At 40.5% G+C, this 26,410-nt stretch overlaps 1 protein-coding gene across 1 annotated transcript in view; it reads left to right on the top strand.

Moving 5' to 3' along the window:
* The window catches only part of KCNH5 (potassium voltage-gated channel subfamily H member 5), a 167,690-nt gene that overhangs the window by 39,079 nt on the left and 102,201 nt on the right, over positions 1–26,410 (top strand). Inside the window, exons 5-7 of the mRNA XM_075712579.1 lie at positions 701–816; positions 4,565–4,957; positions 21,402–21,831. Of these exons, the coding sequence (XP_075568694.1) occupies positions 701–816; positions 4,565–4,957; positions 21,402–21,831 (939 nt within the window). The remainder of the gene's footprint in view (positions 1–700; positions 817–4,564; positions 4,958–21,401; positions 21,832–26,410) is intronic.

The raw sequence follows: 26,410 nt of genomic DNA, 5'->3' as shown, positions 1-26,410 counted from the left end.
AAAATTCCCCAGGGGTGGCCCGGTGTGTGGGTCTCAAGCTACCATTAAGGCAGCTGTTTATCATTAGTTTAACAGCTAAACGTATTTCTTCATGCGATTTAAAATCTAGTGCTTATGTCTTTAAAGTCTTAATGATTCTTTTTTTAGTCTGAAGCATTGCTGTTGATGCAGCCCTGAATTTTGCTGATTTTTTTTTTTTTTTAAAGTTTTAGTTTTGTCCCTGAAGTCTAGTTGGCGTAAGAAACAGTAAAGACTTAAGGATCAGACTTTTGGGTCTGCTCCATTGGCCCTGAATCAGCAGGAGCCTTTCTGTAGCTGGGCAGCGTTTTACTTCAGCAGGATTTGCAGACTGGGGAAGCTTTTGCATTAACTTCAGTGCTTAGAATTAGATTTCAGCAGCAGAGTAACTCCCCAGAAGGCTGACAGCACAATGTGATCCCTCTAACACAATGTCTCCAAAAGGCAGAAGAAAGAACAAGCCAGAGCATTTTGATTTTACTCAGATTTACTCGTGGTTGCCTTGAAGCAGCGGTGTTTTTCCTCTTTTGCAAGGTCTTTAAACCTGGAGCCTGAAGCTGTTCTGTGCAGCAATTTAGAGAAACTATTCAAGTCTGAGACTTAATATCAGTGAACACGAAGGAGATTTACTAGCGATGAATGAGGTTTGAGTACTTCTGACACGATTCCTTCTTTTCTGCAGGTTGGACAAAGTTTGCTCGGTTGACGCGGGCCCTGACGAACAGCCGGAGCGTGCTGCAGCAGCTAACGCCCATGAACAAGGCTGAGGTGGTGCACAAACACTCCCGCTTAGCCGAAGTAAGTGGGACAGACACCAGCCTGCTCCCTTCACAAGGCAGGAAGAGATGGGGGGGGGATAAAAACCCAAACCTACTCCTATTTATAAATAATATTTTTAGGGGAAAATATTTCCCAACTCTGATTTTTTCAACCTCTCCTCTGCTCATCCTAAAGCAGCACTATGTGCCAAGCCCACGTTTTTGGGACAGGTCATGCTCTTTCAGTCATGAAAACAGTCTCTGTAGGTCACTTTTACTTAAACGGCCCTATTTTCGCGCATGCAATTCTCAGCTTGCCGGCTGTTGCTTAACTTGGGGTGCACAGTGTGCTCCTCTGCGTGCTGTCTCACAGTGACATGGAACCAGACTTGATGTCCTTGAGCCCTGTGGATGGTCATTTACTCTCCCAGGGAAAAGGGATTGTTTGAAAAACCAGGTACTCCTCTTTGGAAGCATCCCTGTCTGGGTCCCTGGGGTTGTACAGGCACAATGTCTACATATATATCTTGACTTTCTTGCAAAGTCATTCCTGCAGTATTTTGCTCATCATTTTTTTCTTCAGAACTGATGAAATGAACTCTTTGGCAGGTTGCAAACATCTCCTTAACAGTGCAGATGGTGCAACAAGTGAATGCCTTCAGGTTAACTGATGAAACAGAGGTACTGCTTTCATCTTCGTGTCCATTGGTAATGAAAAATATACGGGTCAAAATACATGGTCAAAACATATGGGCTATTGAAAGTGACAGCCCTAGCCACCTTGTGCCAGAGAGCTTGTCCTGGGTTCGATACACGCAGTGTGATGTTTTCCCTTGAATTATCCCAAAGCAATAGCTCAGATGACTACTGAGTTACTCTCATGTCTTGCTTTTCTGATTCATGACATTTCAGCATTCTGTAAATCTGGTTATATCCATTATTGATTTAGTCTAGAGAAGGGAAGACCAGAGAAGATATGGTAACAATATTCAAATAAGTCTAAAGCAGTTGCATAGATTGAGGGAAGAAATTATTCACCAGGACCACTATAGCTAGAGAAAAAGTAATGGCATTAAGTCACAGCAAGGAAGATTTAGATCAGGCAGTAGGAAAAGCTCGGGTAAGGGAGAAGGTTGTATCCAGGAATAGGTTGCTTGGAAAGTGTGCAATCTCCTTTCTTACAAGTCATTTAGAGCTGCAAAATGCTTTCTAGGCAAAGTGCTGTCAGGAATGCAGACTGCGTGGAGGTACGCCATCGCCGCACAGGCCCCATTTTCCATACTTCTGTGTCTGAGGAGGAGCGTTATCACCACAGCTCATCCCTTGCACAACGTACTGCCCACCTTTACCAGGCTTAACCATTATCAGCCATTTTCATTAGTTGTATACAAGAATAATTCAGAGAGTCTGTGATGATTGCAGCTGACTAACAAGATATTGTGTATTCTTTAGTGGTTTAAAATTAAAAATTCATGCAGCATGAAAGAGATAATCATTATAGTTCAGTGGTCTCCACAGCCACTTGCCACCCACTCACCATGTCAAACTCAGCATGATATTATGTTAAGAATAATAATTATGCTTTTACAGTATCATGGGAGCTCCTAAGCACTCCAGCATCAGAGGCATAGGGAACTATCAAGCATATGTTCATCGCATTCGGCTTGAGCCCTAAGAAGCTTATTATTCCAGCTATAGTGAGGCTGTTTCCAGCTCTTGCCCCAGCAAACAAGACAGCGAACAAACAGGCCTGGTGAAACCAAGGAAAGAAGTCCCAGTCCTGATTTATCATGACAGTAAAGTGTTGACCACAGATGAGTCCAAAGAGATAACTGGAGATAATGACCAGATTATGAGTCAAAGCCAAAATGGTGTTAAATGCAGGGGACAATTTTGGCATTGAAAGAAGTTTCATGGATTTGCACAAAGGCTGCTGTGAAAAAATGACTGTACTGGTGATTGCTTTTATTCCAGGGAAGGACCCATGGATCCACCAGTGAGTTCAGTGTGCCGTAGGGGCCAGCTGAACCTTGCCCATTGGGTGGTTATAGGAGTGCTGTTAATGAGTCTTGTCCTGGTCGCTGGGGAAGGGACACCTGCAGGTTGATATTTTTATGGGTCTCGCCAGGGGTTTGGCATCTGTCAGGGTGTCTGACGAGTGCCATTGGGACCACACCGCTTGGCGTGTGTTGCTGTTCAGCTGGAGCTCAGCGCATGGCTTTGTGTTACACCGAAGCTGGTGTGGTAAGAGGCTGTTGGCAAAGGGAGCAGCCATGGTCTCTTGGAGGTCTCTGCTGCACTCTCACTGCTGCCTGTGTAGTGGGTCTAGTGGTTTCCTGGCCATGGGATAAATCTGTACAGCTCAACTAACTGTAGAAAACAAATGGGTAACTAATGTAACAATAAGTTTTTCATCATACCAGTTTAACTGACTTTCCTTACAGGTTGTGATTGCTAAATCTGAACTTAGGGAAGGTGGGAGCAGGTAGGCAGAAGCAGGTTTGCGTCCCATCAGGTTACAGCCTGACATTGGGCCAGATTAGACATGTTGGGAAGCCACATCCTCCAACACAGAGTGAGAGAGGCTGCTGTTGTTGTCCCTTGGTGATTTCTGAAGAACAGATTTTCAGGAGAGCCAGACTTTTACTGTCTGATCTCCGTAACAGCTTTCTCATCTTAAAAACAAGACTGCAAAGAATTAATGGAGAATCTGTATCTGTGGTACTTGTAGTCATTGTGCTGTTTATTGAGAGCCATTTACTCCTCTTCATCGAGGAAGCATCCTGCGTTTGATGATTTTTACACATATGGGACTGCTATTTGCAATCTAACTGTCCCTGCAAATACGGGGCATCACCTTCAATATGGGACACGTGTAGGGCTGAAATGAGTTTTAAAGTTGCTGGAATTATTTATTTTGTTCCATACAGACTTGAGATCCCCAAATGTAAAAGGTGTTATTAGTTCCAAAGTACACATGAATCTTCCAGTTGTCAGCGCAATATATTGCCACGTTGTGCATTCCTTTGTGCTTTTGTTTCTTGTGTTGGACTGCGATAAGAGGTAATTAGATTAGCTGGGAGGAATGTCTTAAGTGAATTTGGCTTGGTTCCTTTGCAATGTTTCCAGTTCCACATTTTATGAAAGTGCGCATGCAGGAGATTATAGTCATATGCAAAAAAGAAAAAAGTAATTACAAGACATAAAGAGAACCCACTAGTGATATTGAACTTGTAAGAGCAACAACTATTTGAAGAAAATGAGAAGGAAGCATGCCAGGGTGTTAGGGCAGAAATTGTGCACGCAGTGCTTCATTTTAGGAGGTCGGCCAGCAAGGCTGAAGTCTGGTTTACCTTTGATAGGGTATTGTTCTGGCTCAACAGTGGTTTAAAAAAGAGGTCAGGTGCAAAGGATTAGTCTTGCAACACTTCCAAATGTGAATGAATACTCATGTTCATAACTGCAGAGTATAAGCTGGTTTGGCAGTACCCACAACCTGTTTATGGAGCCTCTCTGCCCTTGCTATTGGCATGGTTTCCCCTCAGTCCATCTGCAAAGACCACCCTTTTTGCAAGAATATCCTTAGATGCTATGCTGCTCCCATTCATCGAGTGATAGCTGCCTCCACACATTCTTAATAAATCAGATAATTTAGGAACTGTGGGTTGACTTGCAATGTCCAATGGACACAGTCCCATCTTTGTGCTGCTCCTTACAGAAATCCGTAAGACCCCTTATTGGATCATATTAATTGAAACCAGTAACATTTGCTTTTCTGTCTTTTACAGGTTCTCCAGCTGGGATCTGATATTCTTCCTCAGTACAAGCAAGAAGCTCCAAAGACTCCACCACACATTATACTACACTATTGTGCTTTTAAGACCACTTGGGACTGGGTCATCTTAATTCTAACCTTCTACACAGCAATTATGGTTCCATATAACGTCTCCTTCAAGACAAAACAGAACAACATTGCCTGGCTCGTGCTGGACAGTGTTGTGGACGTTATTTTTCTGGTTGACATTGTTTTGAACTTTCATACAACCTTTGTTGGCCCCGGTGGAGAGGTTATATCTGATCCCAAACTCATAAGGATGAACTACCTGAAAACGTGGTTTGTGATTGATCTTCTGTCCTGTTTACCGTATGACATCATCAATGCCTTTGAGAATGTGGATGAGGTAAGTGATTGTAGTCTGCCTTAAAAGGAGTGTTTTAATTAAGCATTAATTTAGGAGCATGCTCCCAGGCATCTGGCAGCAATAAGAGGCAACTGAAGCTCTGTGCAAATATGCAGGGATGGCCTTGAGCTGCTGGGCTTTACCTATGTGGCATTCCTGTGTTGGAGAAGAGGTCTCTTATGATTTCAGTACCATGTGTGAATGTGAACATTAACGGATGTGGGTTTTAGAATCACTTGCTTGTCATCCAAAAGCATTTTTGCACATCCATATCAAAATGGGCTGGACCAGTTGGGATGTCCCCCTGACACAGCCTCTCTTTTCAGCTCATACCCAGTGATTGCCTTTAAGTAGTCCCAATCCATTACAGGGCAGACTATATGGAAAATAATCAAAACTCTGTATCTGCTCTGCCTGAAGCCGGTGGCAAATTTGTCACTGACTTATATGAAAGTAGAGAATGCCTCTGAATGAGCATTTTTAAAATCCTGCTCTAGGATTAGTTTCTGAACCATGCTGTAATTATCTTTTTTTGTGATGTCTTTTTAAATGTCTGATTGAGAGGGAGATTTATCTCCATTTTTTTAAACAGTTCTTGAGCTACTGCTGGAATTTTAGAAACTGAGGGGAGAAAACATAAATATCTTAAATGGACGCTGCATTAAAGCTTTTTAACTGCTAAATGTATTAACATTTATGAAATCGAGCTTGCAGCCTAAGATAATAGAGAAAACAAGCAATAACTACGACAAATAATGCATGCACAAGTCAGTGTAGAGAAAATTCATTATTAAAATGTAACTAGCATGGCATTAGGACTTGTTTTAATTTTTCTCTAGAGTCTTTTATCTTTAGGGCCATAAACAGGTGAAAAAGCCTCTGTTCATTTTTTAACATTTGAACAGTTTTTTCTTAGAACACCGTTGAGTGGTTTTTTGGGTTTTTTTTAATTCTCAAATTCTGCAGTTTTATATTTTCACTATATAAAATTTACATTCTTATTTTTTAATGCAGACTTTGGTGCAGATTTTGTAGAGCTCCTTTAAAATTCCATCCCTGTCTGTGCTAAGTACCATATTTTGACATTGTTCCATTTTATTTATAGCATATATGACAGAAGTGATAATACTTGCAGCTTAATTTCAAGATCATATGAGGGCTGCCTGTCTGGAAGCAGGTTGTACAGTCAGGCTGTGTAAGGAGGTGGTATTATCAAGGTTGTAAATATAATACAGCTTTTTAAGATAACCAATTTCAGACTAAGATGAACCTGATTTTTATAAAAATGCAGCGTTATCGCCAGATTTTTGTGTTTTAATATGTAAAACAAACAGAAAATTTGTGTGCCCAAGCAGTACGGATTTAAATGATGAGCTTAACCTCTTTCTCTAACACATAGATGGGAAAGAAACCATCTGTAGTATTTGTGACAGTGAAGAGAATCATTGGCATAATGCATTATAATTGAGGCACACTTCAAGTGGCAAACTTTAACCAAAATGTAGTAATAACAACAAGGCATCATGAGCTCCAGTGATCCTAGAGCTGCTATCATTTACCTTCAAACAAATGAAATATCAACTCCTTTTTAATAAGAGAACCAATAGTAACATTTCTTTCTCATGAAATGGTGTGTTATGGCCCTGGAGCCTCCAGCAGACATTGGAGTATAACTGCTTATGTACTTGATTTCAAACCCCTCCAACTCCAGTTTTCCCTAGTGCCTGAAAAGAATTGAAGTAATTTTGAAAACAGGTATGTAAACAGTCAGTCTTTCCTCCTTGGGTCTACATTTTCCCTTTTTTCTGTCTTCCAGGGGAGATTTTTTTTTTTTTGTGCATGCATGTGTGTGATATGTCTTCATTTGTGACATTGAAGTCTTTTGAGCTGGTTGGTGTGTTCTGGATGGTTGTAGTTATTAATGCTCTTTATCTTCATTTGGCTATAACATTTGTTTTAACTAGTACTTCTTTTCTGGGATTTAACTTTTTGGCCCACTAGCAGCACTGTGCTCAAACCCTGTTCATGGGTAAAGAATAAGTAAATCAACAAACTTAATTTGGAAGAAATATTCTGACTGATTAAAAGCAGAGTATTTCTTATTGCACCTCAAATACTGTGTCCAGTTTTGGGCCCCTCACAACACGAAAGACATTGAGTTGCTGGAGCGTGTCCAGAGAAGGGCAACAAAGCTGGTGAAGGGTCTAGAGAGCACAGGTCTTATGAGGAGCGGCTGAGGGAACTGGGATTGTTTAGTCTGGAGAAGAGGAGGCTGAAGGGAGACCTTATTGCTCTCTACAACTACCTGAAAGGAGGTTGTAGTAAGGTGGGTGTTGGTCTCTTCTCCCATGTAGTTAGCGATAAGACAAGAGGAAATGGGCTCAAGCTGTACCAGGGGAGGTTTAGATTGGCTATTAGGAAAAATTTCGTCATGGAAAGGGTAGTCAAGCATTGGAACAGGCTGCCCAGAGAGGTGGTTGAGTCACCATTCCTGGAGGTGTTAAAAAAAATGTGTAGACGTGGCACTTTGGGACATGGTTTAGTAAGGCATGGTGGTGTTGGGTTGATGGCTGGACTGATAATCTTGGAGGTCCTTTCCAACTTTAATGATTCCTAGTTTTTACTTTCATTAAAAAATGATCCAGCCACCAAGCCAGGAAACATGAAATTATTACTCTACCCGTAATTGGTTTAGTGGTGGACTTGGTAGTGGTTGGTTAATGGTTGGACTGGATGATCTTAAAGGTCTTTTCCATCCTAAATGATTCTATGATTAGAAGGTGAGTGCTTCCTCCTTAGGCAAGTAGGAAAGAGAAGAGTTCTTTTAGCTCTTGATTCTGGTAGGTTTTAGCTCTTTATCTTGGCCCTGGGTGTTGGATAAGGGCATTTGTCTTTAGCATTAAAGCTAGTGATTGTGGCATTTCAGAAAAAGTTAACAGAAAATCAGAGCTTAGTGGTAAAGACCTTGGGGGCAGGTCCTGATGCTCTTTGAGTTCTTGGTATGGTGGCGAAGGATGGACCCAAATCAGAGTGAATAGCCCTAAAAGCCAGCTGAGTGAAAGATGATTTTCCAAATTTTTCTTTCCACCTTCATCCCTCCTTTTTCCACATAACGCATCAAATGCACTTTCCTTAGTTGTTAAGGCACTAGGTGAATAGGGAGGTACACCATTGCAGGCAGTTTCTTTTCCTCCCTACAGGCAGGTCTCTCACGCATAAAGAAGGATACAGCCAAGGAAGTTTAGGTTTGTGTGTCTCCATTGTAGATGTAGATTACTATATGTGATATAGGTGCTTGAGGGTTCTCATGCATTGTATGAGATGCCTTATGCAATTAAGTGCTATTTTATAATGTGAGAATTAAGGATATAAATCAAAAGATTAAAAAAATGAGTTTGAAAAAAGGAAATATGAGTTTTCTTCCTGAGGGTTGGAGTTCTTCAAATGCAGTCAGTCTTGGCTAGAGTAGGAACACTGTCATTTCCATCATGGTCAACATTAGGCCAAGGCTGGAGTCTTGTGAAATTCCCATCTGAGGCAAACATGACTGCAGATCAAAGTTATTTTGTTGTTGAGTGGATGTAGAGCCTCAGTAGAAGGATATGATGAAAAGGATTATGACACACAAATTGAGAATTGGGGGGGGATTAAGATGATTTGAAGCAGAATTAGAGCTGTAGGTTTCCATGCCTGGAATTACAGAGACGGGCTGTTACAGTCTCTCCAGAGGGATTTGGATGTATGACAAGGAGGGGGAAAGGTAAGATAATGAGAGAGAGAGATACCTTGCACAGCATAGAGTGATCTAAATTGATGTGATGGATGAGGAATTAAGTGGCTAAGTGATATTGAAAGGGTAGGAAAACAAGGTAAAATAGGCTGGAGAAAAATGAGCTAAGAGGGAGGAAAGTGGAATCCTTAGTGGGATACGTACTTTATTTAAGAAAATTGGTAGGATGATAGTCCTAGAAATCAGAAAAATGCATGGCATCTTTTCTCATTGGGAAACATTACCTGCACTGAAATACATTCTGGCTAAACCAAAGCCATACAGAAAACCTTTCCTGTATAGAAGTGTGAGAAGGGACACTATAAAACGTACCGAGGAATCCAGCCGGTTTTCAAGGTACAAACCAGAAGGTCGGGTGTGTGCTCAGAGTCTCTGAAACTAGGCTGATTTTTTTTTTTTAAAGTAAAAGAGTTCTCCGAAACTTCAGATTTAGTCCAAAAGCGCGTGCATGTCTGTCTGTCTGTCTCTTAAATTAAAAATGTAAAGAAAAAAAGTTTAGAGTAATGGGGGATATGGTGTTTGGATCCAAATATTTTGGTCGCATGAAGTTCCTATTGTTACTAGGCTGTGAAGTATGTAGCGACTGGAAGTTTTATTTTTGTCTTGGAGTTACATGAAGCGATTCTATTTTTTTCCCTGAGTACTTAGCTGTATGTAACAACCCTTTCCATTGGTATATGCACCGTTACTTACATTTCTAAAATCATGACTCTCTACTTCTGAAGCTAGAGAATTATGTTACCTTGAGGCTTAGCCTTTATATGTGTTCTGCCTACTAGAGAGAGATAAATATCCAACTTCTATCAGTCTGGGCTACCAAAAGTTTGTTTGTAGTGTGGCTAACCATTGATTCCATACAAGTCACAATTATCAGAGCCACACTGTGCTGAAATTGTCAGCAGATGGGTTTACAGTGTTCCCGAGGGTGCCGATCCCATTGCTTGTTCAGATATGGTCAAACCATGCTACAACTCCCTTTGGGACCAAACGCATGGATTTACATCCCAGGGAAACGCGGATGTCGTGCAGGTGCTTGGCTCTTGTCCTCACATGGAGCCATGCAATTGGGAGAGTACCTGGAGCTGGAAGCACCTCAGGTACCCACACTCAGGTACACGCACGCTGATACAGTGCTGCTCAGGGCTGCATTTGAGCCTCTGTAAATTAGTATATAGAATAAATATTCCCAAGACTAGGTGGATGGACAAGCTTTTGGCCAAATGGAAAATGCTTCCACAAATTAAGTGTTAAATACAACTGGCAAAGCCCCCTTTGCTATTTGGAAAAAATACCGGTGTCTTTTTTTTTTTTTCTTTTCTTGGAATTTTCACTGAGATTGATGAATTTCTCAGTTTGTAATGAAACAAACCCTAGAAGCTTGATCTCATCTCTGCCAGAAATGTGGTCCTAAGATGACATGGCACATATTGCGAAGAATGGGGCCACATGTCAGGATGGTACATAGAAATAGCCAAATAGATGGTTTTCAAATGAGTTGTATAAAAGGTCATCCTTTCTGCAAAAGTTAGTTTTCATGAGCCAGTGTCTGGAAGTGAAAGCAGACAAATTTAAATGACCTAAAACTCTGAAGTTCCATCTCTGTTGTTTAATAAAAGACTACATGACCCAATGGCCTTTAAAATTTAGTGATCTGTGCAGGACATATTAAGGCATGGAATCCTTGTAATTGTAATCTTCTTTTAATTACTATTATCGATCTATTTCAGCGGTGGCAGAAACTTCTATGCGTCGCTGCAATTAATAGCGACTAAAATAGCAATGTCTGTAAACTGAAAGCAAATAAAAGCTGATACAACTAGTTTAGCCATATTCACATCTGCAGTGCTTTACTGCAAACATTCCCTTTTCGGGAGATATTTGAGGAAGGGTTTATGGACCCCAGTCTGAGTGGCATATGCAAGGTGAAGATAAATTGGTGTGTTTCAAGAATGTGCCTTTGGCTCTGAGATAAAGTCTATGGCTAGCTACCTTTCTTAAATCTAGGTGGCTGACATGGAGAAAATAATTCCCAGACCTAAACCCCTGCTGCAGCCAAGTGTTAAACTATGATGAAAATTCCTAGCAACACAACTACAGACACACTAAGCCTGGGACCTGGCATTTTCCCCTTTCTTATGCAGTCAAAAGGCAATGAAATAGGAAGAATACTCTCATCCTGCTGTAGTGTGCAGAAAAATGCAATATAATAATACAATGGCTTGGTTACGATGTCCAAATATAAATGTATCCACCTTAGGCATATATGATATAGATGGTCAACCGTATTCACCCCTGTCGCTTATTCACCCCTATTGCACTTAGTTGCAGAATTGCACCATGTCTCTTTAGCTTTTGTTCAAGCTAAGGTTTTATTCAAGTTCTGCCACTGTTCAAGTACCAGCTTTTTAATGCTATACAAGGTCTGGGATATTTCTGCAGGTTCCCCTGTGGAGACACATGAATGTCATCTTGATATGATGGGCAACTTGTGAAAGCAAGGGCCCGAACTGGGGTCGATGCAGGGGGTGGTGGGAGGGCAGGCAGGGTTGTCCCACGAGATGGATGTGTCCTGGTAGCCTCATGCTGCACCGCTCTGATGCAGATTATGGCATACTGAACTTTAATTACATGTCTCAGTGGTCTCCCCCTCGCCTTTTTTTTTTTTTTTTTAATGTGTTGTATATGTTACTGGGAAGCAGATGTTGGGTACAAGCCATTTAAATCAAATCTTTAGTCAGAGTGGTATTAAGTGATGCAGAGTCCAATTAGGGCAAATTGTGTGTGGGGTACTTTCAAGGGAAGCTTTGAGTGCCGCATGATCCCTTTGCTCGCAGAGGAGGGGAAAGTTTACAAAGGAGATGAGGCAAATGAAAGAATCTGGTCAGATAATCACTGAAATAATGCTGATAGGAGTAGTGCAAATCCACATTACTGAGATCGCTGTACATAGCCAACAGTGGGAGGAAAAGAGTCGCAGGCTTAGGGCTGGGCAATTGCTCTGCACAAAATGGAGCCAAGGTACAGCCTTGGAGAAACTAATGCATGGCTAATGTCAGAATTAGCAAAATTTTACTAGCGAGACAGCCATGTAACTTGGTGTGAGTATTTTGTTCAAGACTGGGTTGGTGTTATGTCTACCCCTGGACGTCAGGGATATGCGTAGTTCCAGAAGTACCTGCAGAAACACTGCAGCTCAAGTTACTCTCTCCAGATATTTCTTCTCTTTTTATTCCTATATTGGCATAGGAAATTTTTAGATTGTTGCTGGCACGAAACTATCAGCTAAGTTCAGTATCCTGCTCAGAAGCTGTCCCAACCGATGTGACACACCTTCCTCTCCCTCCCATTTCATCCTCTGTCCACCTTCCCTAAGTAAGTGAAAATTACCAGATTTTACGGTATCTTATGGTATCTTTTTTCCCCAGTTGGGCACACTGATGCACTAACAAATAAATAGTGCAAGATGCCACATCCCCCTTAACTTGAATCTAGAAGAAATACTTTGAAATCGCCCTTCTTTTTATAACCTCAGTTATTCACTTTTTGAAATGTATTGCATTGTATACTTGTGCCATAAACAATTCACTAAAAGTTTATTTATAATGTTGTAGCTTATTGACATTTGTGTTAGGGGGAAAAAAATGAAAAGCTCCCCCATCCTCCTGGAAAAAAAAGATAAATCTCAAGCAATAAATTTAGAGGTGCTTTCAGAGACTGCATGAGAAAACCTACTTGCTTTCATTTTGCTGTAAGGACTCAATTTTGTGCTCACTGCAGTCAGTACTCCCATTGCTACCAGTGGTGCAGGGTCAAGTATTAAATGGGCTCTGCTTGTATCTGGACCCAGGATCTAGACAGCTAGCGCAGAAGCAAAGTCCCTTACTCCCGTGTGGATTTATATAATTGAATGCAACCCTAAATTCAGTTCTTAAAGTGGTGATAAATCAGAAGTGTTGCTTTTTTATTTTTCTCATTCCAGCATTTTGATTTGTAACTGTGCAACTTTATTATGTTAATTGTTTACCTAAAGAGAAGGGTTTCTGAGATATGTTGAAAGATTTATTTTAACATTAAGTCCAGTAAAGACGCATTAAGGAGCTAACCAGGGATTTTAGAGCTAAGCTCTATTTAAGTAGCTAAGCTCAAAAATTTCTTTTGGGAATGATTTGCTGGTTAAATTTCAAACAGCCTATATGTCCTCCTGGATACTCCCCCTGCACTGCACAGAATAGTACATTCTGGATACGTGCCTGCAGGCTCTCCCGCCCCTGTTGACAAGACTGACCGTTTCAGTTGTTCCCAAAATCTGTAGGCACTTTGTTTTCTTTTACATTGTGTACCATCATGGAACAGCTGCTCGATGAAGATTGCCCAAGGTTTACAAAAATGGTGCCTTTTTCACTTCAGTACCAAATGCTGAGCTATACCTTGACTTTACAGAATCAGCTAAGTGATTCATTTGGGTGAATTTTTTTTTGTGTATAATTACTTCTGATGATGAAAGTGTTGCCCATGCTTCTTTAAATAAAGTATTTGGATTGTATTTCAAAATGTAAGAAGCATGGGATTCATCTGATGAAACACAGGGCCAGGCATAGCCCACAATGAGGTACAGGCACATTTGGAGTATGGCTTCTCATGTTCTAAGATGCATCTCCAAAATAGGTCTGAGGAGTCACCCTGCCCTAAAATGCTTATTTCTCACCATTGGCTGTAATGACATGCTAGTGTGACTAGCTCAGATGCAGACCCCTCCATGGTATAGTTTAGGCTGAGATGAGATTCATTCTCCCCTTGAGACAGTATTTGCCTGACTTCAACTTTTCAAAGGATAAAAACAGAACCAGAAAAAGATAATAGGTGTAAAACTCACAGGGACCTGTTGAGTCACTGAGTCATTGGCTTTGGTGGGCAGGTTCATCCTATCACTCTTCCCATAAACTGGTCAAAATCCACCTTAACTCATGGTGTCTGCAGGTCTGTCTTAATTTGCGGACTGCGCATTTGTCCCTGTGCCAGTCTTGTTGGTTAAATATTTCTTTTCCTTCCTTCATGTTTATCTTCTTGATGTGCTTAAAAAGAAGTCATCCCCCCCTCCTCCCCCTGCATAAACACGCCTGTTTTCCTTTCCTTAATCTAAGCAAACTGATCTTGTCTAGAAACCTCATTTATGAAATTTTATGAAAATTTTCTTGGCCATTCCAGCTGCCTCTCTCTACACGGAGTTAAGTTTGAATACATCTCTTTAGGGCAGAGCTGTACATATTACTCCAGGCAGACAATTCATCTTCGCTTTGTAATTGGCATTTGGCTTTTCCTCTTGACGCTGGAAACACTCAGCTGATCCATCCTGGAACTGGATTAACCTCTTCTGTGAGTGCAACCCGCTGATTGCTCTGAGTCACTGTGGGATTAACCCATACACCCAAATATTTCTTTTTCTCAGTAAACGTCAGCTAAAGATCTTTGTAATTGTAGAAATTTTTGTTCACTTGCTCTGTAATGGATGCTTTGAGAGTCTGTATTGTTAAACTTTATCACATTTTCCTTTATTCCCACATGGTTAGTCTTTGCACTGACAGTGTGTTCCAAAGGTGTGCCATCAGCAGATTTTGTGAGCATATAATATTAATGCTTACTTCACTAAGAAACCAACGAAATCACCAGGAGTCGCCACTTGTAACTCTTGCTAGACTTCCTTTTAATGGTTTCCATTTTGCCATCCTTTTCACAATGCCAGTTGTGGTCCCTGTTTTCTCTCTGTTTCCTAATAATTTCACCCCTTGTGTTACTGAAATACTGCTTTTTTTTTTTTTTTTAAATTTTATTTAGAAAATGGGGTGTGTTATTAGAGAAAGCTGTCAGGAAAACTTGGCTAGATCCCAGCTAACCTAAGCTTAGCACACCTATTGCTGCACTGATTCCATTTTGATTTATCTCAATGTTTCTAATTACTCTTTCCCTTAACATTTTTTTTTACCCTCTAAGGTGTAGCTTTCTGTTGATCAATTTTTTGCTTCCTACGTATTGTCGGTTCTCTGTTTCTGTTTTCTTCCTTTGGGTGATTATTATGCATTTATAACTGATGCCCAGCTTTACAAATTTTTCCCCTTCTTTGAGATACAACCTCTGCATATTTTGTACTTTTTGAAGTAAGGACATTCCAGGTGTCCTCTGCTGCCAGGTGTCTGACTCTCCTATCTCTCACAGTCCAGTTGTCTTCACTTATTATTGTCTATAGTTCAATATACTATAATTTATAATTTACCAGCTCTTGCCCTTTTGAGATCAAGAACCCCAGTCCAGTTTACTTTGTGATTGTTCATTTTTTTATGAACTGATTCAATTCCTTCTTCAAGCCAATGGGGACTTCTGCAAAATCCTGTCAGAACCTAGTGTAGCATCACTTTCTGTAGAGTAATTGGCTATTCAGTGAAGAAATAAGCATGCTATTGCATCTGCAGAAAATCTCAGCCTGCTGTTATTAATAGCATTTATTCTCCAAGCTCATATCCAGAAAGATAAGTCTCGCATTGTGACGCAGTGCTCCGTAATATCCATCTCTGTAATAACATAATACAGGTTTGGATGCTGCCCAGATCTGGGCTATCCACATTTCTAAGGATGGGTTTAATTTCTCCTCCCGTAAGCTGTGTAAGTGATAGGCTTCAGCTTCTTTGTATTCAGTGGGAGGGGAGAGAGAGAGAACTCCAGGAGGTGATTCATCCCATCCCTGGCTGTCGGAGATGGATTGGGTGAATCACTTCTGACATGCCTTTCTCTTCACTCACCAGGCAGGAAAGCTGGACAATTCACGTAGACCGGACAGTTGGCCGTAAGGTTGCAGCATTATGTGAGATAGATTCCCACCCCAGGAGGGTGGTTAGTGCTCAGTCATAGTGTGGCTGTGGCTTGTGCAGGTGTGCTCAAGCTCAATTTACATGAAACCATTTTGCTCTTGCACGGAGATAAAAGAGATCAGCCTGGGCTGCAAACTCCTGAGAGGATTTGATCACTTTAATGGCTAGTTTTGCTGAATGCAGGTTGCTGTAATTGCTTGTGCCTAGCAACTCAAAGCATATTAGCTTAAATTTAGCTTAAGAAGGTCTGTATATACTGCAGTAACACCTTTGTCTGCAGTGGCAACATATCCTACAGCATTTCATAGAAAGGTTCCCAGCTCTTGTTCTTGGCCACTCCTGAATTCTTAAAAACTACAATGTGCTGAACATCAAAACATAGTGAAAAGCAATTCTTTTTTCCCTCTGACCGTTTCTGAGACAATGTTTTCTGTTAAATGATGCAGTACTGATCCCCATTTTCAGAGCTGGGATGATTTCAGTTTTGGAAAATATTTAAAACATATGTTTAATTTTTTTGTTGCTGTCGCATATGTGCCCACAGCTAACAATAAATAAATAAAAAATCATGGAGTGAAGTCTAATCGAAAAAGTGCCTAGAGTTAAAAACACATTGTTCCCTAATAGAAAAAAAAAATATGCATCAATTTAGCATTTCAGCATACTGGGATTTAATTTTGAGGTTTAAGCAGATTTTAGTATATTTAGATGGTAGAAACTAATGGCTGGTTTTGTTTTTATTTTACTTTTTAAAACATTTATGCAATAATTTTCCACTACAGAAAAGACTTATTAGATTAGCAAGTAACCAGCTGATTAAATCTTTTACATCCTTTGCAAAGATGCAGCTCTGCAATTCTGTTGCTCCTTTAGTGTAGAAGAGTCTCCGCTCTCCTGGTTTAGGAGGACATCTCTGGCACTTATACTAACTTGAATGATTTCCTGCACTTGTTAACCTTAATTTTCCTTTGGTGACAATGGTCCATTTATCCTCTTGCATGTTTGGCTCTCAACCCCTGTATAACATGACTTTGACAGCTTCATCCTTCCTATTGCCTGGCTTATCAGGGATTCATTAAGCACAAGAGAAGTTAGCTCCCTGTTCTTGCTCAAGGTGCAGAGATCTGTTCCCACAGTGTGTATCGCAATTGCAGGAAACATCTCAGCCTTGTGGTCAGAAAAGTTTAGAGTCAGACACACAGCTTAGACACTTCTTTCACCCTGGAAGACTGAAGTTTGACAATGTGGTAACATCTAGGACCTGAAATGGCAAGATTCAGGTAATTTTAATAGGAAGGAGTGGTCCCTCTGCACTTCAGACTGAGTGCTGCCATCACTTGTGCCCCCACTATCAAACTGAATTTCCTTCCTCAGTATATGAAGAGAATTTGAGAACACAGACTTTACAAGGTGCTTGCTTGGGCTTTGCTTAATCATGAATGGCTCATTTAATTCCAAAGTTGAACATTCATTCCTCAGAAATGTCTTTCTGGATAAATTTGACATTGTCTACTTCCCTTGCGGTGGCTTCAGCTGTCTGCTAAATAGCAACAGTGGTACAAAAAGGGCTGGTTCAGAGCTACTGTTTGTGTCCTCTCCTGATCCAGTGGCCTCAGAGGTCACTGGGAAAGTCTCCTTTGACTCACGCTTGTAACACTTAAGTTGATGATGTGTATCAGATAGGAATTTGGTTCCAAACTTGACACACAAAATGCAGTTCTGGAGTAGGTGGCTTTTCAGTTAAAAGATTTCTACAGCTGAGATGATTGAAGATTAACAAGCTGAATGTCCTCATCTGATTAAGATGTGATCAAATGCATTAGTCAAAACTTCAAGGGGCAGGATTGGGTGGTTCATAACATAATGAGATATTCTCCATCAGAGAACACAGACCAGCAGATATTAAAGATAGTTGGCCCAACTGAGTAAATGCGGTCATAGAGTGACAAAGGGTCCTCCCAGAAGGTTAGATCTTCAGTATCAAACACATGTGTTATTTAAACCATGCTAGTGCCAAACGGGATTGCATGTTCTATTCAAGGGTTCTAATTGCCTCTCTGTTCCTTGAGTGCTGAGGTTACTTCAGTTAGAGCAGATGCTCATCCTTTAGTAGAAGGGTTTCCAAAATAGTCATTATGGAGCATAAATACAGTTAAAAGAAAAAATGAAATTGAAGGCAGCCAGCAATCAGTTGAGTTTGGAACGCTGAATTTCTTAATAGCCTAACTGTAATTCAAGGCAGTTAGTCTTTCACATAGTTTCCACCACAGAGATTGTTGCTGATTCTTAGGCAGAGCTTTGTGTATTAACAATGGTGCATTTCTCGTCAGGCAACTTTTTTAAGTATAAAGGTACCAGCTTGACCCAACCCAATACTTAAACAGTATGATGCGTCACATGTTCATCAAGCTTAGCATGTGCTTAACTGCTTTTTTCTAGGTAGTGTTTTATGGAATAGGCTTTTAAAGCTTCCAATATTGTCTTTATATTTTGTAAGATTAGACATGAAATGTGAATGCTTAATAAATATATCTCTGATTTTTTGGCCTTAAAGTAGTGTGGGTCAGGCTCAACTGGCTTTAAGACTTACAGTGAAACTTACTTAAATTAATTACTCTTTGGAAAGAATACATTTCAATGTCAGCTAAAATGAAACATTTCTCTTTGTTTTATACATAAGAGATGTGATTGTTATCTGTGCTTAGGAGAAAAAATAATCACAGCATAAACTTTCTCCCAGACTTTGAAATAAATGCTGTACTTTTATATTAGTTGTACAAATGCTAAACTGTCCATGTAACTTAGAGAGAGAAGATTTAGAATCCTAGAATCATTTAGGTTGGAAAGGACCTTTAAGATCATCAAGTCCAACTGTTAACCTAGCACTTCCAAGTCCACCTCTAAACCATGTCCCTAAGCAACACATCTACACATCTTTTAAATACCTCCAGGGATGGTGACTCAGCCGCTTCCCTGGGCAGCCTGTTCCAATGCTTGACAACCCCTTTGGTCAAGAATTTTTTCTAATATCCAATCTAACCTCCCCTGACCCAACCTGAGGCCATTTCCTCTCGTCCTATCGCTTGTTACTTGGGAGAAGAGGCCAACACCCACCTCGCCACAACCTCCTTTCAGGTAGTTGTAGAAAGCGATAAGGTCTCCCCTCAGCCTCCTCTTCTCCAGACTAAACAACCCCAGTTCCCTCAGCCGCTCCTCATAAGGCCTGTGCTCCAGACCCTTCACCAGCTTCCTTGCCCTTCTCTGAACACGCTCCAGCACCTCAATGTCTTTCTTGTATTGAGGGGTCCAAAATTGGACACAGTTATTCCAGATGCAGCCTCACCAGTGCCGAGTACAGGGGGACAATCACCTCCCTGCTCCTGCTGGCCATACTATTCCTGATACAAGCCAGGATGCTGTTGGCCTTCTTGGCCACCTGAGCACACTGCTGGCTCATGTTCAGCTGGCTATCGACCAACACCCCCAGGTCCTTTTCCTCCAGGCAGCTTTCCAGCCACTCTTCCCCAAGCCTGTAGCGTTTGGGGTTGTTGTGAGCCCATGTATATGTAATACGGATCCATATATAATACGGATGGAGGATGGAGTGTCAGACTGTAAACTCTCCTGATCAAGGGTTGACTCTGGGTTTGTGCAGTAGAAAGTGGAGTGTAAGCCTTGCCACTGGGACAAACTTGAACTACTGGGTGCAAAAAGGGAACTCCCAAGTTTATACTCCAGGTCTCTAACTCCTTCCCTAGCCTTAGTCTTGGTAATGAACAGTGAGTCTTTAAGTAAAATGGAAATAATGTGTATCTCCTTGACCAACGTCATAGGACCGGATCCTACAAAAAAACACCCTGCTGTTTTCTCCCTTGGATTTCACAGCAAGTTGTAAACTTTCAGAATCAGGGTGAATTCACTGAAACACACTGCAGATTAATTTTGTGAAAAGATTAATTTCATGAAATACACAATTAAACTACTCTGTAGTTTTCTTTTTTAATATAGATATTGCTTCTGTGGGGTGTGACCCCCATGCAGTAGTCCATTGGCCCCAGTCCATTGTGTAATGAACATTGTAAGGGACTTCCCGCTTTATTGGACAAATTGGCTGTTCAGAATGCCTCACAGACATGTATCCCAAACCTAATAAGTAGATATATGTTTAGATGGAAATAAGAATGATAAACTAGATCTGTGTCTTGTGTAAATGCAAAATACAGAAATCAAAGTAGGAAAATTCCACTTCATGGTATTAGTCATCATGAGAGCTTGAATGCAAATATAGAACTTCAATTTATTAAGGATTTGGGGATCTGAAAGAAATTCCAACAGGATTTGAAAAGCATACAAGAACTTTGTTGAACAGATTACATCTAGAAATATCAGATATATGTTACCCTTCAAACATTAGTTGTGAAAAGAAACAGAGGTGCAAAAGCGATTAATGTTTTTCTGGTATGGAAAACTCCAGAAATTCCAGTCTTTCACTGTTTGATAATATAATTAGCCAGTGTTTTGACTAGACTGATTTGATAATGATGCACAGAAAAGGGCAATTTAATCTTGGCACAGTAACTAGGAATGTTTGCCTCATTGCTTTCTATGTCTTAATTTCTACTTTAAATTAAATGTCTTCAGCTTCTGAATGTTTTATATTAGAAACCTTCCTTTACAAACCTTCTATTTTGAGCCACTAATTAATTTAATGCACAAGTTAGGTATATCATGGGATTGCATTAGATCAGGAACATATTTTTCTTCTCTTTCTGCATCTATAAACTCTATTAAAATACATTGCAAACCATTTGTGCATTGAGGAGGACATACACATTTGTTCCCTCTCAGATGTTTCTATTAACTTTTTGATGGTCCCTGTGCTTCTATTCCCTAAATATTTGTACTTCCATTTATTTGTACTTCATTTATCTTGCGTGAAAAAAAACCACTGCACAAATACTTGCTTTAGGAAAATGTCTGCAATGTCTGTTGATTGGAAAGGAAATTAACCCTGTATGCAAGGGCATGTGGTTTTCTTGCCAGTGCCTTGTGGTCTATATTACCCTCACTCAGAAAGGTGATGTGCCCACAGTTCTTAGTTCCATGTTCAGTCATTGAGACTTCTTATAAATAACAAAATATCCAGAGTTGTATTAGCTGCGCTGAAGGGTAATATAAGGTGGAGACTGTTGGGCTAGAGGAAGTTACCCAGCTACTCTCTGGTGGATGAGAGGAACAATAGGCAGTTGCCCATTACAATTACTTTCTGATGTTTGTCTTGAGCGTCTGTTAATGCTGAGGGTTGTTGAAGTAGGTGGACCCCCGTTTGGGCCAGAACAGCAATCCTCTGCTTGGATTTAATAAAATACTGTTCTCTGAGAAGCTTCGAGAAGACTCCACTTGGATGGTGTAGTTCCATCTGTGACTGCCCTTCCACCACGTTTGACCTCCTTGATGTCAAAGCAGAGTCTCCTGTTTACATCAAACTGCCGAACTATCAAATCGCTCCTTTTTGTAATCAACATGCCATTTCTCACTTTGGATTCCACAGAACTCTTCTGTTACTTGGAAAGACTGAGCTTGAATGAAGTAATTTATTCACTAATGACTGCCAAACTTGATTTACCCTGATGAGGACAAAAGTACTGGAGGGGGAGGAGGGTTTGATGTTGTATTCTGTCATCTGGGGCATGAAAAAATTGTATAGAAAGATTTAAAGCAGATGCAGGAATCAGCCTTCTCTGTTAACCAGCAGGATATTTCAGATGAACTAATGATTTTTGTTCTTTTCTAGGGGATCAGTAGCCTCTTCAGTTCCTTAAAAGTGGTGCGTCTTCTACGACTCGGTCGAGTTGCCCGGAAGTTGGACCATTATCTGGAATATGGTGCTGCTGTACTGGTACTGTTGGTGTGTGTATTTGGACTGGTGGCCCACTGGCTAGCCTGCATATGGTACAGCATCGGGGACTATGAAGTTATAGATGAAGTCACTAATACAATCAAAACAGATAGCTGGCTCTACCAGTTGGCACTGAGTATTGGGACACCATATCGATACAACACCACTGGCTCAGGGCAGTGGGAAGGAGGACCCAGTAAAGACTCCTTGTACATATCTTCTCTCTACTTTACCATGACAAGCCTTACAACGATAGGATTTGGAAACATAGCACCAACCACTGATGGAGAGAAGATTTTTTCGGTGGCCATGATGATGGTTGGCTGTAAGTAGAATTTGATTTTACTGTGTTTAAGGAAAAGGTGGTTGTATAGCTAGTAGGACGGTTGCATAGCACACTTGCTGTAAGCTTTCTTGACATCCTAAAGACTCTGAAGTACCTGTAAATAATCATGAAATGATATTGAAAACAGGAATTGAAATTGTGTAGTTGCTGTAGCTTTTAAATTGTTTCTGAGACTAAGTGTAGTACGTGCATAAGTGTGCCCAATGACAATTTTATATTGAGTTCAGGGCCTCTTCTTGATGCTTTAAAGATGGCTTTGATGGTGTTTGAAAGGTCTTGGATGGAATTTGGTTAAAATTTACAATGTATATTCAAATTCAGGTAGTCTGACTGAGTTTTGCTTATAAACTTACACAGGCTTGGAAACATTTGAAGTGGTTTTAGCCAATTCTTGAAAAAATTTAGTGGTTCCATAAAGTGATTGTGTACTTTATGGCACTGGTTTGACTTACAACAAGTCCTGATTTTGTCTCCTGAATGTGGTGACCTTTGTCACCAGCAAAGCTAGAAGTGAGGAAATCATAAGACACTACATTGCACCTTTTCTCTGCTTCCTGCTGTTTTGCAGCTCCGCTGAAATAGTCTAAAACCAATAGTGGTAGGGCACATTTCTCATTTCATGTGCTGCCAAGGTTAGATCACTGAGCAGCTCTCCAGGTTAACAGAAATCTTCAAAATATAGTAAAGACTGCTGAAAATGTTAATATTGTTTTGGAGAATTATTTTTCTGTTAAATAAATAATTCTTGGTATTTCTCTGATGCTTTCTCTTTTCTGAGCTCCATACAAACACTGAGCAATTATATAACAAGAGAGCAAACAAAACCTTTTGAAAATAAGTTCTGCATAATCTCTCGATAATTATCTCAGCTAACACTTTGAGCTCATCTCAGAGAAATACTGAACTATAAAAAGGAAGTTTTCTTGCTACAGTCTTTCTACATCTTTAGAAGATTAAAGCCATTTGTTTGGAGGTTTTAAAATGTTTTTGAAAAGAGAGGTTGCGGTTTTAGGACTCTGCTTGCAGCGTGGTGCAATGAAATTTCTGCTGAACAGCATCTTTACATGATGGGTTGATGTGTTTCAAAACATTTCAAAATCCATAAAAAGCAAATCCCTAAGCTAGAGCATTAATGAGCTATTGCAGCTAGGCCATAGAAAACCTATAGGTGCTGATTAGCCATTTGTTGAAACTGCTTTGTGGTATTTACAGAAGGCTGGGGATTTGGAGAATAAAGTGGATATAGAACATTTTAAATATTGTAATATTTACTTCACTTGTCTTTTGTGGAGACTGTTGCCATGCAGAGGAGGATCCCACAGAAGGAACTAAGCAGCATTGGTATATGATTTAGGGTGAGGTGAGAGCCATAAAAACATAATGAATAATGACAATAATAATAATGATGATGATGATAATAATAATAGTAATAACAAAATAGATACATGGCCTCAGTAAGTGAAAAGGAAATGGAGCTTGTAACCTGATTTGTATTTGTTCTAGGTGAATTGCACTCTTGCTTTTTCATCTCTGAAACACATGTTAAAGATGCGGAATATACATAGCAATATCAAAGTTGACATTTACAACAACCTATGTATGTGCTGCTGGCTGATTTTAATAGTTTTCATAAGTGTTACCTACAAAATTATTAAATGTACGTGTCAAATTTGTAGGTGGTACCTGCAAGCTTAGTAGTTGGAAAACCATGAGTAGGTTTATAGGCTTTTGGGCAAAGGCAAAAGTAGAATCTAAAATTCAAGAAGCATGGCAAAAGGACAGTTAAGTGGCTTATTGCATAAAAATAATGCTATCAAAATAAATGCAGCTTCTCTTGTGAGTGGGGTGAAGAGCATTGTGGCATCCAGGAAGGCTACAGACAGAAGAAATGTTTTAAATTATTTGTGAGTGTAAAAATGCTCAATTATGATCAAATTGTTGAATCTTTTACAAATATATCAATGAAGATTTGAAGATTTTCAATTCATGCACATCAGTAAGATGACTGCTCCTGAAATCTAAAGGAGTTGCTTGGTTGGTTTGAATACTGGTTAGAAAATATGCCAACTTTCAGATAGATACTGGTCGTGGGCTTTATACTTGCAATATTTCTGCAAAGAGATCAGACCTGCAGGATTGTATAAACGTGCTTCGCAGTGCCAGCTGCTGAAAACATGACAATCTGAACACTAAAATGGGACAGGAAGGCACAACAAATAGCGAATGGAAAATGCAATTTCTCAGGCAATCAAAGTGGCCACTGAGCTTGGGAAGAGGATTTGGCCCCAAGAAAAGGTGTAACTAAGAACTGAAAATTATTCGAGTTGTTTTCAAAACAAGATGTTTCAGTTTTCCTTTTGAAACAGTGTTTTGAGATAAACATTCAGCAAAATTCAATTACAGTTCAGTCAATAAAAAACTCTGGTCCCTGAACTGACTCCTGTTATAAGCAGAGAGAGACTGTGAAAAACCTTTGGTAGTTTTTCTGAAGAAGTTTGCTAATACCAATAGTTGATATTGGGAGCGTCTTTTCTAACAGACTGTGCCAAAAAAATGTCTTAAATTTAGCAGTGGAGTCAGAGATAGTAATTCATCACAATCCCAGCTGCCTACTCATGCAAACTGCAGATACGAAAGAAAATCTTCGCTGTGTTGTCAGCTAGCAGCAGCTTGTTCTGCAAGCCTGAAGTTTCCTATTCATGCTGGCAAAGTTATCAGGACTGGGAGGAGTGTTTGGAGAGGTGTGCAAATCCTTCTGGTGGGCAGGATTGCAAAATGGTGTCCTTGTTAAAAATAGCCAAATTAAGAATCTGTAGCTGCTGATAAAACATTGCTCAGTGCGGGGCAGTGGCAGGGGAAACCCAGATGAATGGTGATGCTTTTCAGTTTGATTGGCAGTTTGTCACTTGGTTGTTCGCTGGGGACAGAATCCAGTGGGATATTTAGACTGAAATACATCACCTGTCTTGCAGGAAAGAGAGCTTTGAATAACTTAACCTCATCTTGTGGAGCTTACTTAAGATTTCTTTTTGCCTCACTTGCTTTTTCTTGGTGTCCAGTGCTGTTCAGCAATATTTTTTCTGTTGCTTCTTGACACTTGAAAGGCTAAAAATAGCAAACATAAAGCATGCTGTGACAAGGGAGCAAGGTTTTTACAAGGGTTATAGTTTAAATACCTATTCTGCATTTGCTGCCTAGAGTTGCTAAACATGCATTGAAAATCTGATTTTTGTAGCTCCTTTTGTACTGATAGAGGTAATTCCATCCCCTCTCTGCACAGAACAGAACAAATAGGTAGGTCCATCAGATCCTTTGAATGGACCAGGAATTGTTTATCATTGTCCTGGTTTCAGCTGGGATAGAGTTAGTTTTCTTCCTAGTAGCAGGCATAGTGCTGTGTTTTGGATTTAGTAGGAGAAGAATGTTGATAACACACTGATGGTTTAGTTGTTGCTGAGTACTGCTTATGCCAGTCAAGGACTTTTCAGCTTCCCATGCTCTGCCAGGTGCACAAGAAGCTGGGAGGGGGCACAGCCAGAATAGTTGATCCAAACTGCCCAAAGGGCTATTCCATACCATATGGCATCATGATCAGTATAGAAACTGGGGGGAGTTGGCCGGGGGCAGCAATTGCTGCTCGGGGACTGGCTGGGTATCAGTCGGCGGGTGGTGAGCAATTGCATTGTGCATCACTTGCTTTGGATATTGTTATTACTATTATTGTTATATTGTTGTTATTACTACTACTACTTTACTTTAATTTGTTTGTATTATTAAACTGTTCTTATCTCAACCCAGGAGTTTTTCTCGCTCTTACTCTCCCGATTCTCTCCCCCATCCCATCAGGGTAGGGGGAGTGAGCGAGTGGCTGCGTGGCGCTTAGTTGCTGGCTGGGGTAAACCATGACAATCATTCAGGAAAGACCCTTCCTGTACACCTCCCATTATCTTCTGGCAGCTCTCAGACTGCCTCCGCCTCTACCAAGAAACTGGGTCTCTGCTGCTGCATGTTGCTCTAGCCCAGTCCACAGGCAGGTTTTAGGCTTCTGCAGCACAGCCATAGATGTAGATAACCTCACTGATCTTGTGCCTTTCAGAAAAAAGAATGTATTAAGAAAGAAACCAGAAAGATACTTTTGGTTTGTACACCATTGCTATCTCGCAACTTGGCACAGCCAGGACTTCAGTGAGCAGAAAGTCTGTAAAAGGGAAAAGGCATTTTGGGGAAGGTGGCAATATGGCAGGGCGAAACAGCTTGCAGAATTCATGAGAGATGGGGTTTTCTGGGGAAACAAGTGTGAATGTTTAAACGACAAGAGTTTGTGTACTGCTGTATGCCTGCCTTCTCTCCTGTGCTTCCACTGGGAGAAAAGCAGCCAGCTTCCCAGCTTGCACCAAAAAGGGTCTCTGATACACTTTTGGACACTTCTTGTGTAACCTGGAGCAATTGTTTTGCCCCATTCATGTGCAACAATGAAATTGCTCTGAATGACATAGAGCAGATTGCAGAGTCAGTCTAGCCCCATATATATGGCATTTATGTGATTTTATTTGTCCAG

This window comes from Pelecanus crispus, chromosome 6 (assembly GCF_030463565.1).
Source record: "Pelecanus crispus isolate bPelCri1 chromosome 6, bPelCri1.pri, whole genome shotgun sequence".
NCBI lineage: Eukaryota > Metazoa > Chordata > Aves > Pelecaniformes > Pelecanidae > Pelecanus > Pelecanus crispus.
The sequence above is the reverse complement of the archived record's forward strand: the minus strand, read 5'-3'. Positions and strand labels throughout refer to the sequence as shown.